At 30.7% G+C, this 16,773-nt stretch overlaps 1 protein-coding gene across 1 annotated transcript; it reads left to right on the top strand.

The window, feature by feature from the left end:
• The first annotated feature begins 12,546 nt into the window (after nucleotides 1–12,546).
• On the top strand, nucleotides 12,547–15,243 carry LOC114424287 (protein IQ-DOMAIN 14-like). The gene is made up of 4 exons (XM_028391125.1): nucleotides 12,547–13,020; nucleotides 13,155–13,714; nucleotides 13,969–14,160; nucleotides 14,255–15,243. Exons 2-4 carry the CDS (start codon nucleotides 13,334–13,336, stop codon nucleotides 14,996–14,998), a joined length of 1,317 nt encoding a protein of 438 aa, XP_028246926.1. The 5' UTR covers nucleotides 12,547–13,020; nucleotides 13,155–13,333; the 3' UTR covers nucleotides 14,999–15,243.
• The last annotated feature ends 1,530 nt before the right edge of the window (nucleotides 15,244–16,773 follow it).

The following is a 16,773-nucleotide window of genomic DNA, read 5'->3' as shown; positions in this document are numbered from 1 at the left end:
CATTTCTACTTTATTTTATTATAGCAAGAGTATGTTTCCTTTCTTATCTAACAGTAAGGCTATGATCGTTCATACAAGAATATATATATATATATATAAACAGGTAAGAAGTGCCGATGTCCAAAAGTTAATAAAATTGTAAGAAACTAGTTGCTTAATGAGGATGGGAGCTAGGCACAATATGCATTTACAAAATATTTGAGCATTTTCTTTTTCTGTGTTGATGTGAACTGTGATTATAATGAGGAACCAAAGCACAATGTAATTAATGATAGACAGGGCCCTAGGGTATGTATGTCATTTTTTTTTATATCGTATGGGTTAGAAAAATGTGGATGTGTTGTTGAAGAGGAGTACGTATTTGATATTGGCGGAGTTTATGCGTGGTCCTTAATTGAGAGTCCAAATAAAGAAGCGACACATGGCTTGGCACATCTGACCAAACGGGTCAATGCATTGCCACAGGACACAAGAGATATGTTTGCTTTGCATGCTACTGTGGACTCTGCTCACTCATGAGAAGCTGCCTCCTGTTATCTTTCGCCTTTATCGCTTCCCATAGTTATTCTTCTTTCTTGTGTTACCACCTTACCTCCTCCACTTAAGCACAAATTAATGTATTCATTTTAAATCGTCATTTTTTTCAGTTTTTTTTTTTTTTTTTACATTGCTGAAGAACAGAGTCTAAGGCTAAGAGTAATTTATAAATACAATTTAAATATTTTTTATGGATAAAAATTCAAAAGGTGTGTGAGATTTAAAATGAATAATATCTTAAATATAATGAGTCTAATAATGTATCAAACTCAAGGTTAGGGGGTTAGAAGTCAAAGCACAAGCTAAATAATTGATTTTTTTTAACAATTAACTTTTTTAAAAAAGTAAATAATTAGATTAATTTGAAAAACTTAACACTATTTTGATTTGCACTGTCCTTTGAAGCAATTAAGTTTCAAGAGTACTGAACAATGTTCTAAGTGTACAAATCTTATCTCTAGTAACCAAGTTACCAACATTCACCTACGGGCATATTGATCTATGTTGAGAACGGGGTTTTGGATTTAAGGCAGTAAACACCTGTTAATTAACCATCTATAAAATATGGGTCTCGCATTGAAAAGGGATTTTTTTTTTTTGGTTAAACAATACATGTGAATGCATTTATAAATCACATAGAAACACATTTTTATATATTCTAATAAAAAAAGCTCCTTTTAATTCTTCAATCAAAGCTGTGAAGGATATTGATTAACATTTGTCTCAAACTATATATCAACATTGACTAGTGTACGTTTTCTGAAAAAGGTTAGCTTTGGGATATGCCTTGAATTTGAGAGGAACTACTTTTTTCCTCAAAAACTTTGTCGTACCTAGCAAAAAAAAAAAGAAGAAGATATAATTATACCTTTACTATTTGATTGCAACTAAGTAGCCAAAATTTGAATGGCGTTGGATAAATCATAATTACTGAGGATATATTTAACTGGCTGTTTTTGGTTCTTTATCAACCGAGAATTATAAATACTAGGAGAGCTGTATTAGAATCTGCAAACTCACTCATCCTATTTATTTCTTGAAAACTCGTATCCGTCACTCTCTCCGCACCGGCGCCTACACTCTTTTATACATTTTAAAATGAAAATATTAGTCAAAAGTCAATTTTAAAAAAAAAATACATATTCAATATTATACACTTTCTAAAATTCAACTACATTTATAATCTCGGCGAAGTCAAACAAGACATTTGCATAATCTCATATTTATAAGTCGTAATTCAAATTCTCACTCGTATTTTTTACATGAGGTAAAAAAATATATCTTTCATTAGTATTTTTTGAACTTGGAGGCACTATTTCCCCCTCCCTAAATTTATTTCAGCACGCAAAAATTTTAACCAAATTTTAATAATACCACTCTAAATTCAATGGTAATAGAAAGGTATTTTACCAAAGTAATGTAATTTGATTTAAAAATTAATAGTTTTTAATATAATTTTTAAAATTTTACTGATTGCGTGTGTAAATGTGTAAATCAAATTTTAGATGTATAATCTAAATAAAGGTAAGTTACATATTTTAAATACGATTTAATAAATTAAATTTATATATATTTAAGATACTATTATTTTTTAATCAACTGGCACGGCTTATTCTATAAAAAAAAATTATAAGTCATTCACTCATTCGTGTCGTATATAATTCTTATGAATAGCAATTATCTAAGCCGTGCATGGTATATGACTTAAATATTATTTTATTAAAATAATACATGTGAGCCGTATTCCAAACTTAACATAATAAGCAGTTGATTTATATTGATAATTTTTTCTCTGAAGTAATAAGGCCTCAAATTCAAACTTTATACATAAAATAAATTTTTGTTAAGATACTTAAGTGTTATTTGGATAAATATTTTCGTAAATATTTATGGTATAAAAAATAAAAAAGGTAAAATAAATTTATTTTTTTAATAAATAAAATTAAATTATGCACTTTAATTTCTGAAAAAGTTAAATGAGAGAATTTTTACAAAATTTATATACATCAATTGATTTTTTAACTTATAGGTTAAATTCAGTTTATTGTACCTTCTATCTTTTTCTCTCTCTTATAAATACTTATGGATAAGTATATTCAAGTTGTTCTTAATCTTATTTTGATGTGAATGTTTTTTATTCAAATAAGACTAGTTCTCACAAATGAAAATTATGATCTTAATTAAATCGAAAATTTTCTATCCCACGCATCAATACTCAATTTCAAACACCTAGCTAATAGACACTAATATTTTGTTATACCAACTTCATATTTATTTTTATTTTTTTCTTTCTGTATTTTATCATATTATATCTCATGATTCTATAAGTCATACATTCCATATAAGTGCATGACTTATATTTTAAAAGTTTACATCGTAATATGACTTTGTGCAAGATCAGATATTCCATATATATACAATTTATATAATTAAATTAGTGATTTTAAAAAAACACTAATTATTGGTATTTTCAATTTTTTTAGACGATAATTTTGAAATTAAATTATTTTGGGACAAAGATAATATTTATTTGAACTCTTTCGTACCTAAAAAATTATATATTTATTTAAAATGGATACACTAAACATACCCTTCCTTAAAAAACAAAAAACTAAATACACCCTAGAATTCAAATCTAAATGAGTTATGACTTTTGAAAAGTGAAGTTGTAACATTGTCTTTGACATTATCCCGATAAAGTCAGCTAAGTGACTCTCATTTATTTGAAATTTGATCGATCGGAGGGTAAATAAAAAAGTGTTTATTAACACATTCTGTATTCAATCACTTTATTATTCAACTAATTTTTTTAATCAATAGTTATTTCTTTCTTACGTATATAATTAAAATATCTATTTAACGTACAATGTTATAGCTCTCGCCTCTGAGTTGAATTAATTCATTTTTTCTATAATCATATGGTGGATAACATATTAAGAATTTAAGACGACATCAGAGGAGATGACACAGAGGTTTGTGCAGGCCTGACGACAACATTTTAGCTTTGCGAGAATTGGATTGATTGCATGGTGATCCCTAAAAAAATTAGATAATGTATATAATAATTATTTTGGTTTAGTAAAAAAAATAGTTCATAAAAAACAACATAATTATATTAAGACTTGACTTTTTTTTTTTTGAGGATCTTGACTATGTTTTTAGTTCTTGCCTGGGAATTGTGGAATTGGCTTGTACTCTTTCTCAACTGCAAAATATTTACATTTTTTTTCTTTTAAAAGAATAAAATAAATTAGTTTTAGTATCTTATAAATTGTTCTATTATGTTATTGGTATGTGTCTTTAATTTTAATTGTTAAGTGATCACGTAATAAGCATAAATTATAAAAAAAAGATTGTTTAAGATCTAACGAGTTTGAACCATTGGAATTCTAAGATTGCCAACAAAATTTCATATTCAAATTCTACTCATCACAAAATCACTTAACCGTTGAAACTAACGTTAGAGACTAAAATTAAAACTGAAAAAATTATGAGACTAAAAACAATAAAATAAAAATAGGAACTAAAAACAGAAATTAAGATAAAACGAGAGACATAACTCAATAAATAACTGATTATTATAAAATTCTCCAACAATCAATAAATTTGGATTAGAGAAAATTGATGGTGTATATGAAAAAGCCCATAATTAAAATTGTTATTCTTTCCGAATTAGAATATAAGAAAAAAAATATACACGTGATGGATTAAAATATGATTTTTTTAAACTATTTTTTATTTATTTTTCCTTATATTTTAATCTTTTGATCCAAAGAGTATGAAAGAGGATTTGAAACCGTTCTCTTTCTAGAATATATATAATGCCGCAAGTAGTATTTCTCCCAATCTAGGGACAGTTTTGAAGGTTGTGAATTTGCATAATTACAACAGTTACACAGTAATAACTAAATTTGAATTTGGAGGCTCATGGTCGCTAGCTAAACCTAGCTACACTGCTAGGCTGCTAGCTACAAGATCTGATCTAAAGTGCCAGAACAAATTAGGGAGGAGCATAAGAAAATCAAAACATTGCATCATTTTGCAAACGAGAAACAAATTAAAGCTAAAGGAATGAACTGGCTATAGACAACATCATTTTGCACCATCATACTTCTCACGTGGCTACCCTTTTAGGCAACCGACCCAATCCTCTCAATTTCTCTCGAACCACAACCACTTTCTTTGTCCCCTTTTCTAAATCTTCATTTTACCATCCATAAACTTTTTGTTTTCCTATCGATCCATGCCTTTGTGCGTGACTTCGTGATTATTACATATTCTTCATAAATAAATTAAATGAATGTAAAGAGTAAGAAAACTCATGCACACATCTTCATAAATAATGTTAATATCTTGTTTTGATCAGAAAGTTATATACTCTAAACAGTTTATGACACAATATATATATATAGAATAAAAATAGTTATGTTTAACATCTTAAAAACAAAATAAAAATCTTAAAAATAATAGAGTTATTCGATCTCAATTTTGTCACGAAGCAAAAGAAATATTCCATTTTTGTCTAGAATATGGATCATGAGTTCATCAACAACTAAGAACCAACCAACCCATCATGATCGCCATGCATGCGGACCCTCCACATCATAACTGTCTCTACTCGAAAAATAACCCTACATATATATAGCTCTGCCATGAAAGATACACACACAATATATAGCTAGCCCACAGGAATGGCCTCTGTCCACCCTGCAAGTAACAAATTAAGGCACAGGCATAGAATATTCTTCTCTTTCACCATACAGGCAACCTATCTATATATTATAGCTAGAGGTATATGATAGTTTTATAAAGGGCTATTTTACCACCAAGTGGTTGTATCAATTACGTTGGAATTGTTAGTATTTTGAGTTTGAGTTTTAAATATGTAATTACATTAAATGTTTAGAATAAGAATTTTGTCTTGCATAATAATCTTGCCTAAGTTAAGAATAATTTCCTTCAATAAAGATAACAATGACCTATACAAAAAAAGAGAGCTGATTTTTGATGATTTGCTCAACCAACTGTTGGCTTTTATTTCTCAAGTTGGTTTGACATGTCCCCCTAACCCCTCACAAGTCACAAGGGTTGATCCTTATGCTCCACGCATGGGCTTCAGGCAATTCCTAATGTGTGCCACCAATGCTTTCATACATGGCTATAACAAGAGATAGGGCTCACTTGCCCACCCATCATTCTCTCCCACCTTTAAGGTCTACACTTGGCGGGGCCACACCCTTAATTTCTCAACTCGTCGTGGGTATCATATCAGTTAGTCATGCATGCAATGCCCATTATATATACTCTATACATGTGTTATTGGAGAACTCATATTGAATGATATGACGAAAATAATAATGCATATAAATAAGGGATAGTATACTTACATCATAATTCATAAGTTAGCTTTCACTTGGCGGGGCGGGGTCGGACCCATGTAGGAAGGAGGGGGGCTTTGGTCCCCCCTGATTTTTTTTACAATTTTAAAAAATAATATATTAGTATTTAAGTTATATTTATTTATTTTAAAGAATATTGATTTGTTATTAAGTAAATAAATCTAATTTAAAACTGAATATTATATTTTTTTCAAAATTTAAATTATTGTAATTAGTTTTTACCTCTTAATATTATTTTTAAAATTATAAAATTAATAGTAATTTTTTTTAAGAAATCTTATGTCAATATATTTTATCAAATTTAGTTATTATATAATCAATTTTTATCTCGTAACTTTTTTAAATTATAAAATTAATGGTAATGTTATCTTTTTTAATAAACTTGGATTTAAATATTATATTTCATTAAATTTTAGTTATTATATAATTAATATCTAATTTTTAAACTCTATTTTCTTGTGACTAAAGGAATTCTTATTTTTTAAATCTTATATAAAGAAAAACTGATAAAAAAAACTCATAAACAAGTGTTATTGATTGTTATAAGTGTTAAATTATGAAACAATAACAGTTGTTATACTTACAAATTGTCAAAGATGAAAAAAATACTATACCACACGAAAGAAATATATTTTTAATTTTACATATTTTATTTAATATTTTAATAATGATACCACACTTCCTAATAAGATGAAAGATGATTTTTTTATTGAATGTTTCTTAGTATAAATTGGAAAAAAATTGTTGAAAACTTAATAATTATTAATTATTTTTGTAACATATAAAAAAACGTTATGTGTTTTTTCTTTGGACAAAACGTTATGTATTTTAATAAATTATTGATATAATCTAACATGTATGAAAATTAATGATATATAATTATTGGATTGTTTTTTTCTATTAGCCCCTCTCTCATGGTCCGCCCCTGGCGGGGCCACATCCTTTTTTTCACACATACATATATGGCTTTCTTTTACTACAGCTCCCTCCATTTGGTATGGTGTGAAAGGTACGATGGGTACATTGTAGAGATTTTGAATGTGCATCATGTACAATTTTAAAATGCCTTTTTCCTGCTGATGTTTTCTCAGGGATAAATGAGTTGAAACTAAGAAACTTTTAAAAAGTAGACTACGTCCCCACGGACACAACACAATACCAAAGTTTTATTTACAGATCAATGAAAAGGAGGAATGCTATATGTTATGAGAAATTGTTTAAGAAGCAAAGCATGAAAGGAGTTTGATTTTCATTAACATTGGTGATGTCTTTTTTGCTTGGGTTGACTCTCTCTTTTATAATTTTATAATTGTTGAAGTGAACTTGACTTAGACTTGATGTTAAAAATCTTTATTAGTCATGTTTTTTTATATTTTCTTGATTTTTTTTTTTCTTTTAATCTATTCTTTTTATATTTGCAAGCCATAAATAATAAAAATATCAATTCCTATTATTTAAGTAAAAAATAAATACTAAATAAATATTTTTAAAAATATTTTCAATATATTTTATTATAAAAAAATAACTAATATTTAGTCGTTTTTAAGGAAAAGGAGGAATGCTATGTGTTATGAGAAATTGTTTAAGAAGCAAAGCATGAAACGAGTTTGATTTTCATCAACATTGATGATGTCTTTTTTGTTTGGGTTAACTCTCTCTTTTATAATTTTATAATTGTTGAAGTGAACTTGAACTTGATGTTAAAAATCTTTATTAGTCATGTTTTTTATATTTTCTTGATTTTTTTTTCTTTTAATCTATTCTTTTTATATCTGCAAGACATAAATAATAAAAATATCAATTCCTATTATTTAAGTTAAAAATAAATACTAAATAAATATTTTTAATATATTTTTTTTATAAAAAAATAACTAATATTTAGTCGTTATTAAGACTGATTCATTGCTATTCTTTAATCAAATCACTAGCTGCGATAAATAGATTATAACAAAAGTAGCTGATTTTTCCAAAAGAAAATCCATTTTCTCTCTACATCTCTTTTTTCAACTTGTTTCAATGTTGTTGTTTTTTGTCTCATTTAACATTAAGATTTCATTTTTACCCTTTTATGATGTCAGCGATAAGCTACATAGGTTTAGTTTTTGGTCCATTGGATTTGGTGGTAACGTAGTTCGTTTGTAGTAGACCGAAACAAAAAGGTAGGTAAGCCCAAAATATAGGCGGAATATAGGTTTATGGTTTCGGATTGCCGTCGGCTTAATGAAGTCCAATCCGAAACGAAAAAGGTTCGAAGCATGCTTACTACATCTCCAATGGGAGATATCAATAGGAAATTTTAATTATCTTTTTTATTATTTAGTATTATATCACTCTTAAGATTTCTAATTTTTTTTATTCTAATATTATATCTTATTTTAATATCTTAAACTATTTTTTAGATCTTATAAAAAACTTATTTTTTGATATTTATGTTAAAATAATTTAAAAAATTAATTAATGTTTTTTAATTTTATGTGTCCCCTCTCTTAGTTTTTTTTTTCCCTTCATTCTCTGTACCATCCTCTCTCCTCCTTCATTTCTCATTTTTTTTCCTTTCCTTCCCCAACCCCTTGCTCCTTTTCTCCCTTTTTTCTTTTCCGGTCCTCACCCTCCTCCCACCCATTCCTTCTTCCGCCACCCACCGCCCTCTCTGTGTGCCCCTCCTCTTTCCCCACACCCCTCCCCTCTCCGTGCATCCCTTCCCTTTGTGCTCTTTTTTGCGTTGATGAATAGGGAGAGGAAATGGACCTAAGAGGACATCACTCCTCCGTTCTTTCGAAGACAGTGATGTTTCCTCTCTATATTTTTTTTTTCATTTTTAATCGTTCGTGATTTGAGAACTATGTTAGTGTTGTTGTTGTGTATTTGGTTGTTTTTCTCTTTCTTTTTTTTTTTTCTGCTGCTAGCAGTTGCTTCCTACTAGTATAATGTGGGGAAAGAGAGTAAAAAATAATTTTTTTAAAAATTATTGCAAATCTTGAAAGTTTTTATAGAAGAATTGGATCTCCATGTGGAGATCCAACGAAATTTTCCAACAATGGATTTTATTAAGATAAACAAATCTTGAGGGTAAAATCTACTTTTTATTGGAGATGAACTTAGAACCTCATAAAAAAAAAGTATGATTAGGGGAAAAAAAATTCAATTAAATCTCTTGATTTAGTATTACAGAATTTACAATAATTTATACATTCTGCTCAATCGAAATAGATCATTCACATCACAAATAAAATGAAAATATCCCTATAAAACTAAATTTGTTTGAAGAAACCCACTTTAATGAACTCTAAGTATCCTGTTGTGATGACTCGTTAACTAAAAATAGGTATAAAAAAAATCTTTTGACTTCACACAATATAATAATGTATTTATAGATAATGTCTTTTCGAACTCAAATTACACTAATTTTTAATTGGACTAATGCCACCTAGCATATCCGGATTTAGTTTTAGGTATTCGATTTGACTCACTAGAAAATAACGATATATTCATCCTTAATTTAGAATGAAATATTTTTCTTTATCCAAAGTCATCCTGGCATCCTAACACATCATTTGCGAAAGTGAGAATAGTCCCTACTCATGACATGACATACCATCCAGGCATCCACCCGAACTCATGTATACCTCAAGAATAACAAAACATGCATCCGCAATTCACGTGCCCAAAGGTGTCAAGTCCATCGCGTTATCCACAAAGCCCATTGCGATCTGAACCCAGGTGGGTTCACATGGAAAGTTTATTTTACTCATTCTAATTCCTAATATTTAAATCATGCTCTCATAACTCAATTGATTATCCCATTATTAAAAAAACATGATTAAATTACAAGAAAACATATCCTTAAATTCTTCATCCAAAATGCATTTAATTGCATTAGAAAAATAAGAGATATTGACATGGTGTTTAAAATGAAGAATGATTTATGTATCACTATTCTTTAATAATATATAAAAAGTTCAATTTTTAATTCTTGTACCTAAAAATGATTCTATTACTAAATTTTTTTTTGTAGTATGATATTGTAACCTGTTTAAAGGTAATTTCTTAACTCTTTAAAATTTTTTTAGTATAAAAGTAAAATTTTAAATAAATTTACAAGATACACCTTAATAGTCCTAATAATCATCAAAGAAACTTGTGTTATACTAATACGAAACATACAAATACAGAGGACAAGGACACATGAAGGCACAACGCACGAAGTGAGAAGGAGAAAGAAAGAATACATAGCAATGAAATTCGGAATGAAAAATTGACTTATTGGTCGCCATAAATACAAAAAGGGAAGGAAAAAGAAAACTAACTCGGAGGTAACTTGGAAAAGGGGAAAGAAATATGGAACAATGTTTAGAGGTAGCGTTAATGGTAGGTGTACGGAAAAAGTCATTTCATGGAATAATGTTAGGTTGTTCCAAAACAAAGAAAAGAAATATATGGTCCTAATAGCCATTGCCATTGCCGAGAGGGTGTTGGTTTATGGTGGGCACGCAATGGTACCTATACTAGCGTCTTGTCCAAATTGGAAATACAGAAGGTCATCAATTCAATTCTCATAGTCATATATAGGTGGAACTAGTAGCAGTGCTATGATGGGCATGTAATGTAACCATACCAACTTTATAAAAAATGGAAAGGTGGAACTGGGAACAGTGCTATGATGGACTTGTATCACCTGCAAGAACAAGGTGTGACAAGTATACGGTTTGTGTATTCTATGTGGGAACCTTTTCCATTTTAGACTTTTAAATGTCACCAGATATATTTCTTTCTTTTCATAGGAGTCCTGTTAACGTGTGTTGATACTTGATAGTATAAGTTAAAAGAATTAAAACAATAAATGTTATTTACTAATTAAAATGATTCCATCTAAAAAAACAAAATAAATTTTGTGAGGTTTGCTAACACACTTATACGAGAATGAATATCTTAACAAATTATAATTAGATATTCTTTTAAAATATATTATACCCATACTTAAAAAATAAATATGTATACTTTAATAAATTCATACATATATATACATATATATATATATATATATATATATATATATATATATATATATATAATATTCTGATTTGTTTCTAATTCATGAACGGAGAAATTATTCCCCAACTTTAACCCTCGTAGTTTGTAATAAGTTTTGTTCTGAGAAGACTTTTTTTTTCTTTGATCATTTTGTTCATGGGCCTTTTTGTCTGTTTTTATTCTTAATTTGTACATTAAGTATTTTTTTTCCATATATACTATGATACATTATATTTACATACGGGCTTTTGTCTGTTTTTTGTTAGGCCTTTTAATTTTTTTATTAGTCTCTTTTTTATTTGGACAATAGATTTGTTTTTTACGTGTATTCAAAATCGTGTCACTTAGTCCAAATAGAAAATTAGTGGCTCGATTTAATAGTATTCATTAGACAGGTTGTCGTAAACAAGTTAACAAACATGCTTGTTGGTTTTTTTTTTTTTACGAGAGCTTGTAGGCATTGTTGATTCCTCTGTGGAGATAATAATTTCTTCGCAAATTGGTTTTTTTAAAAAATAATTTTGAACTCGTGTTATAATTTTTAATTTATGGGTTTGAAATTTAAATTATGCGACATTAAGTTTTTCTCCTCTGAAGAGGAAATTAATGAAATTATGAGTGGTTAGATAAGTTTCTTTTTTAAACACAAGTTTCTTACAATACATCATTTATCATCTTGATGCATTTTAAGCTATACTGACAATAATTTATTTAAACTCTGAAAAAATAATTAGCATTGAATAAAAATGTCTATGGTGAGTGGTGACATAGCAGGATTCGATTCGTAAATTCGATTCAAAATGATATAGTCAAAGCCGTATGTATGTGAGTAGGATTTCCGTAAATGTTTCAATTTCTGAATTTCATGACCTCAACGTTGATTCTCTCCCGCGACCAGCTCAGATTTCCGAACTATGCATCGAAGAGTTTAACTGCATGTAATTTTAACATAAATTTTACACATATAATTAATCAGAAGTCATATTTAATATATAACTTTTAAAATAATTATTATACAACTTAATAAATTTATTAAACATGAGGATTTCTAATTGAATCAGTATAATTATTTATTCATATTATATTCCATCAAGTTCTTTGATTTGAGAACTTGATAAAAAATTGGCGGTAAGTAATTTGTTTGCAGTTAGTAGACATGAAATTTTAGGGAAGATGATGAATGGCCTTTAACCCTGAATTGCTGGAGTAGTATGGTTACTAGATTACAAAATGGCGCAATAATCGTAAATAGCGACGTGTTCAGGGAAATTTTGTTTTCACCTGGATCGTTCCAGTCAGCCAAGTACTGGAAAGCCTAGTACAGCTAAGTTTGTCTTTGTAATTTTGATTTTGAACACCCAAAGTTTTTTATAATTTTGTTTGGTAAATACAATTCCAAGTTTTTAACAATTAACCACATTTAATCAATCATGGAAAAACCAAGCTTCTCTGCTACAATAAAATATACAACATATTGGTAGAGAGAATAGAGAGAGGACCCTATGATTTCTAAGTTGCAGAGAAACGACAGAAAAAACAAAGGGGGAGCTTGAATTAGTACACAAATAATTGAGGAAACAGTAAAACGAAACAATGAAAGAGAAAAAAGGGTGAAATAAAGAAAGAGCAAAGGGTTGCAGAGAACAGCATAGGTAGCTGTTGGGTGAGGAAAAGAACAACATTAATTGAACTAAAAGCTATCTTTTTATTGGCTCAGCTTCAACAGGGCTTCGTGCATTATTATTCGGTTTCTTTTTACGAGTGAAGAACATGGCCTATTGAAAGCTGAGAAAAATATAGAATGACACTGGTTTCATTCATTGGCTAGGAGTTAAACTAAGAAGCCAGCAAAGGAGGGTAAAACAGTTGCAGAGCGCAGAGGAAGTTAGGGAATGCCTTCACGAGACACGAGTGTGTCAGATGTTTTGGGACACTGAGGTATCTTTCTTTTTGAGGATACGTCGCTCCAGAGGACAGATGAAGATAGAGATTTCACTATGGGGCTCTTCTCTTCTCATCTCTTTCTCCCACTTTTGAATTTGATTCTACCAAGGTACTCCATCCTTTTACTTTTGTTAATTAATTAGTTTGCAATGTGAACCCCAACACCACAATGTAGCTCTCTTTTAATTTTTATATTCCATTATTATAATGTTGTTTTGATTTTGCTCACCATGCCTCCTCCAGATGCATGTTTTTTGTCATGTAATGCAGATTTCCACTAGGCGCTTTTCTTGTGTCTTGAAAAACTGTGTCTGTGACTGGGTTTTTCTTCGGTAGGCTTCACTTCTTCAACGTTCCCACTTGCACTAATATTATTCAAAGACCCAAGTAGTAGTAGCATTTGCATTTCCCTCACGCACCCAATGGGTAGAGCCATCAGGTGGTTGAAGGGGTTGTTTGGGATAAGGACAGACAGAGAGCGCAAAGAAAATTCAAATCACTCAGACAGAGATTCCCGAGGTCTATGTCATAATCCAACCACCATTCCACCCAATATTTCACCTGCAGAGGCCGCTTGGCTTCAATCCTTCTACTCAGAAACTGAGAAGGAGCAGAATAAGCATGCTATTGCAGTTGCTGCAGCCACTGCAGCAGCCGCAGATGCCGCAGTGGCTGCAGCACAGGCCGCCGTGGCAGTGGTTAGACTAACCAGCCACGGCAACAGCAGAGACACCACGTTTGGTGGTGCTGGACAAGAAAGGTTGGCTGTTGTCAAGATTCAAACCGTGTTTAGAGGATATTTGGTAAGTTTGCCTTTCTCCAACTACAGAGACAAAAAAAAAAGGACTGTTTTTGGCTGAAATTGAACTAGTCATATGCAAATTCTAGGCTTTTAATTAGCTTTCAGTTAGATTAGATATAGATCATATAATTCTGTAACATGTTCAGACCAGAGATATTTTGATTTGATCAAAATATTTAATTATTATGTGAAATGCACGTACTAAGATACTAATTATACTGATACAAGAGACTGTTCTTTGGGTTTTCTAAATAGGCAAGGAAGGCATTGAGAGCCTTAAAAGGATTGGTCAAGTTACAAGCACTTGTGAGAGGGTACTTAGTGCGGAAGCAGGCAGCAGCAACCCTGCATAGTATGCAGGCTCTAATTAGAGCTCAAGCAACAGTAAGGTCTAAGAAATCTCGCAATGAAGCTCATAGGTTTCAAACACAAGCGCGAAGATCCATGGTACTAGACAACATAGATTTTAGATGAATTCCTGTCCACTGTTATGTAAATTGCATAGTTATGTTTATTATTTATTGGTTGGAATGTTTTGCAGGAGAGATTTGATGACATAAAGAGTGTGTACATAGCTCCCATCCAAAGCAGAAGGCTATCATCTTCTTTTGATGCCACAATGAACAATGCAAACAGTGTTGATGGGAGCCCCAAAATAGTGGAAGTGGACACTGGCAGTGGCAGGCCAAAGTCAAGGTCTCGCAGGAGCAACACCTCAATGTCAGATTTTGGTGATGACCCATCATCATTCCAGGCACTTCCTTCTCCTCTCCCATTTGCTCATTTGTCCATACCAAACCTCAGGAATTACCACAACTCAGAGTGGGGCTTAACAGGAGAAGAGTGCAGATTCTCCACAGCACAAAGCACTCCACGCTTCACCACCAACTCTTGTAGTTGTGGAGGATCTGTTGTTGTTGCTGCACCTACGAATATGAGTATGAGTATGACACCTAAAAGTGTTTGCACCGAGAACAACTTCTTCTATGGGCAGTATCATGACAATTTTCCAAACTACATGGCCAGCACTCAGTCTTTCAAGGCCAAACTGAGGTCTCATAGTGCTCCAAAGCAACGCCCCGATCCAGCTGGGCCAAAGAAGAGGCTTACCCTCAACGAGATGATGGAGTCTAGGTGTAGTTTAAGTGGGACTAGAATGCAAAGGTCTTGCTCTCAGATTCAAGAAGCTATCAGTTTTAAGAATGCTGTCATGAGTAAGCTTCAGAAGTCTGCAGAAATTGGAAGGGACACAGAATTGAACTTTTCCAACCAAAGGAGGTGGTGATTGGTGAAACTTAGTGATAGAGTTAGCTTTCTTTTCACATTGTTAGTAATAGTTGTGTTCTGTGTGTTTCTGCGCCCCATGATTGGCAATTTCAGAACATATGGTGGGTAGGAAACAGGGGAGTCAAGACAAAATAGAAGGAGAACAATTAGAAGGTCCCCAATGTAATTTGCTTATGGAATTATCTTCATATATTGTCATTATAATCAAATGCTACAGCAATTAATTTTCATCTTCATAGTTGAGTTTGTTTTGTTACACCACGTAATTCCTCGATTTAAACAAGGTTTACGAACAGAAAATATGGATGTAAAAAGTGAGGTCATTGGATTCCCAGGTTTAAAAATAACAACTTGTTATCCAAATGGAGGGACATTCAGTTTGAACAAGTCAACTCGATTCTACCCATAAAACAGCAAAGTTCATATGGAAGTGTTTGAGTGGTTCGGATCTACGCACACCCCTAACTAACAACATTTTACACTAAATTTTGTTGACATTGACATATCATTGAGATCAGGAATGCTTTACAACAAAGCTAAATTGTTTTTTTTCCCCCAACAATTTATTAGTTCAAGATTTGCCTAAAATGGTGATTGTTAAATAATTTATTTCACGAAAAAGCAAAGATTTATAGTAATTTATAAATACTAATAAAAAGTCATGCCTGTGAGATTTAAACTGCACAGTGTGAAGTTATTTATAATGATTGCAGAGGATCCTTTTCGTTAGTTCAACCTATTCAATCGCAACTATAATTAACAATTAATGATAGGGAATCTTGAATGTCAGGGAATGCAGGTTAGTGGTCATCTCTTCTGATTCATCGCATTCACTCGTACTATAATTGGACGTTAGCTGCCATATGTGGTATCTTCATCTTCAAATTTTTTTTAATTGTTTTGAATTTTACTGTAGGGGTAAGGGTGTGTCTTCGTTTTTGATTGCTTGTTATGTTGATGCATGTTGCTTAGATAATAATCCCCAAAATTGTACCGTTCTTTCCAAGTACTATAGTACAGTATTTTTTTCTCCTTAAATCTCTTTTTAACTTCCTTCGTACACACTGCAGCCAGTAATTCTAACCTACTAGTATTAATTAACAGCTAGTTGTAGCAGAAACGTTACATGCATTCATTGGCTACATTCGGTAAATGGAATGCACATGCAATCAGTAGCAATATTGAAGATGTGAATACATGTCTGTAATCCGTTCCTGTTCCCATTCGTAATCCGTTTTTCTCCGTTGCGATGCAGATTCATCCGATTATTTTCACTCAAGTGAATGTCTAGGTAACACGGTTATACCATAAAAATTCCTTCTAATTACTATTTTGGATGGTACAAATAATGGGGTTAAAGCATTTTATTCTCTCAAATTATTACACCTATTCATGGCAATTTTTTTATCTCTCTAGTTGAATTTTCCAGCCTCACGTGTTAAATGACGTATAAGATGTACATGCTTAGAAAATAAATAGGATCATTTAGTTCTGTTTTTGTTTTTTGTTTAAAGGCTTTTTTGTTTTCACCTTTAATTATAAAATTGTCATCTTATTTTTTTAGTTTTTTTTATGCTTTCAAAGGTTTATATATAGGAAACAGAAAAACTAAAAATAAAAACTATTTTCATTGTTTACTATACAAATATTTGAATTCAAGAAATAAATTGAAAACAAAATGTACTAATACATCTTATTTTATAAAATTCATTATAACTTTTTCTTTTCATTCAATTTCATTAGTAGTTAATTACTTAATTTTAATGAAATCAT

The sequence above is a fragment of the Glycine soja genome, chromosome 8 (genome assembly GCF_004193775.1).
Source record: "Glycine soja cultivar W05 chromosome 8, ASM419377v2, whole genome shotgun sequence".
Lineage (NCBI taxonomy): Eukaryota > Viridiplantae > Streptophyta > Magnoliopsida > Fabales > Fabaceae > Glycine > Glycine soja.
Note: the sequence above shows the minus strand (reverse complement) of the source record. Positions and strands in the feature narration are given on the sequence as shown.

Coding starts and splice junctions, on each gene's coding strand:
- LOC114424287 (XM_028391125.1), top strand. CDS start 13,334: ATGGGTAGAGCCATCAGGTGGTTGAAGGGGTTGTTTGGGATAAGGACA. Junction 13,715..13,968: donor CCGTGTTTAGAGGATATTTG/GTAAGTTTGCCT, acceptor TTTTCTAAATAG/GCAAGGAAGGCATTGAGAGC. Junction 14,161..14,254: donor CACAAGCGCGAAGATCCATG/GTACTAGACAAC, acceptor AATGTTTTGCAG/GAGAGATTTGATGACATAAA.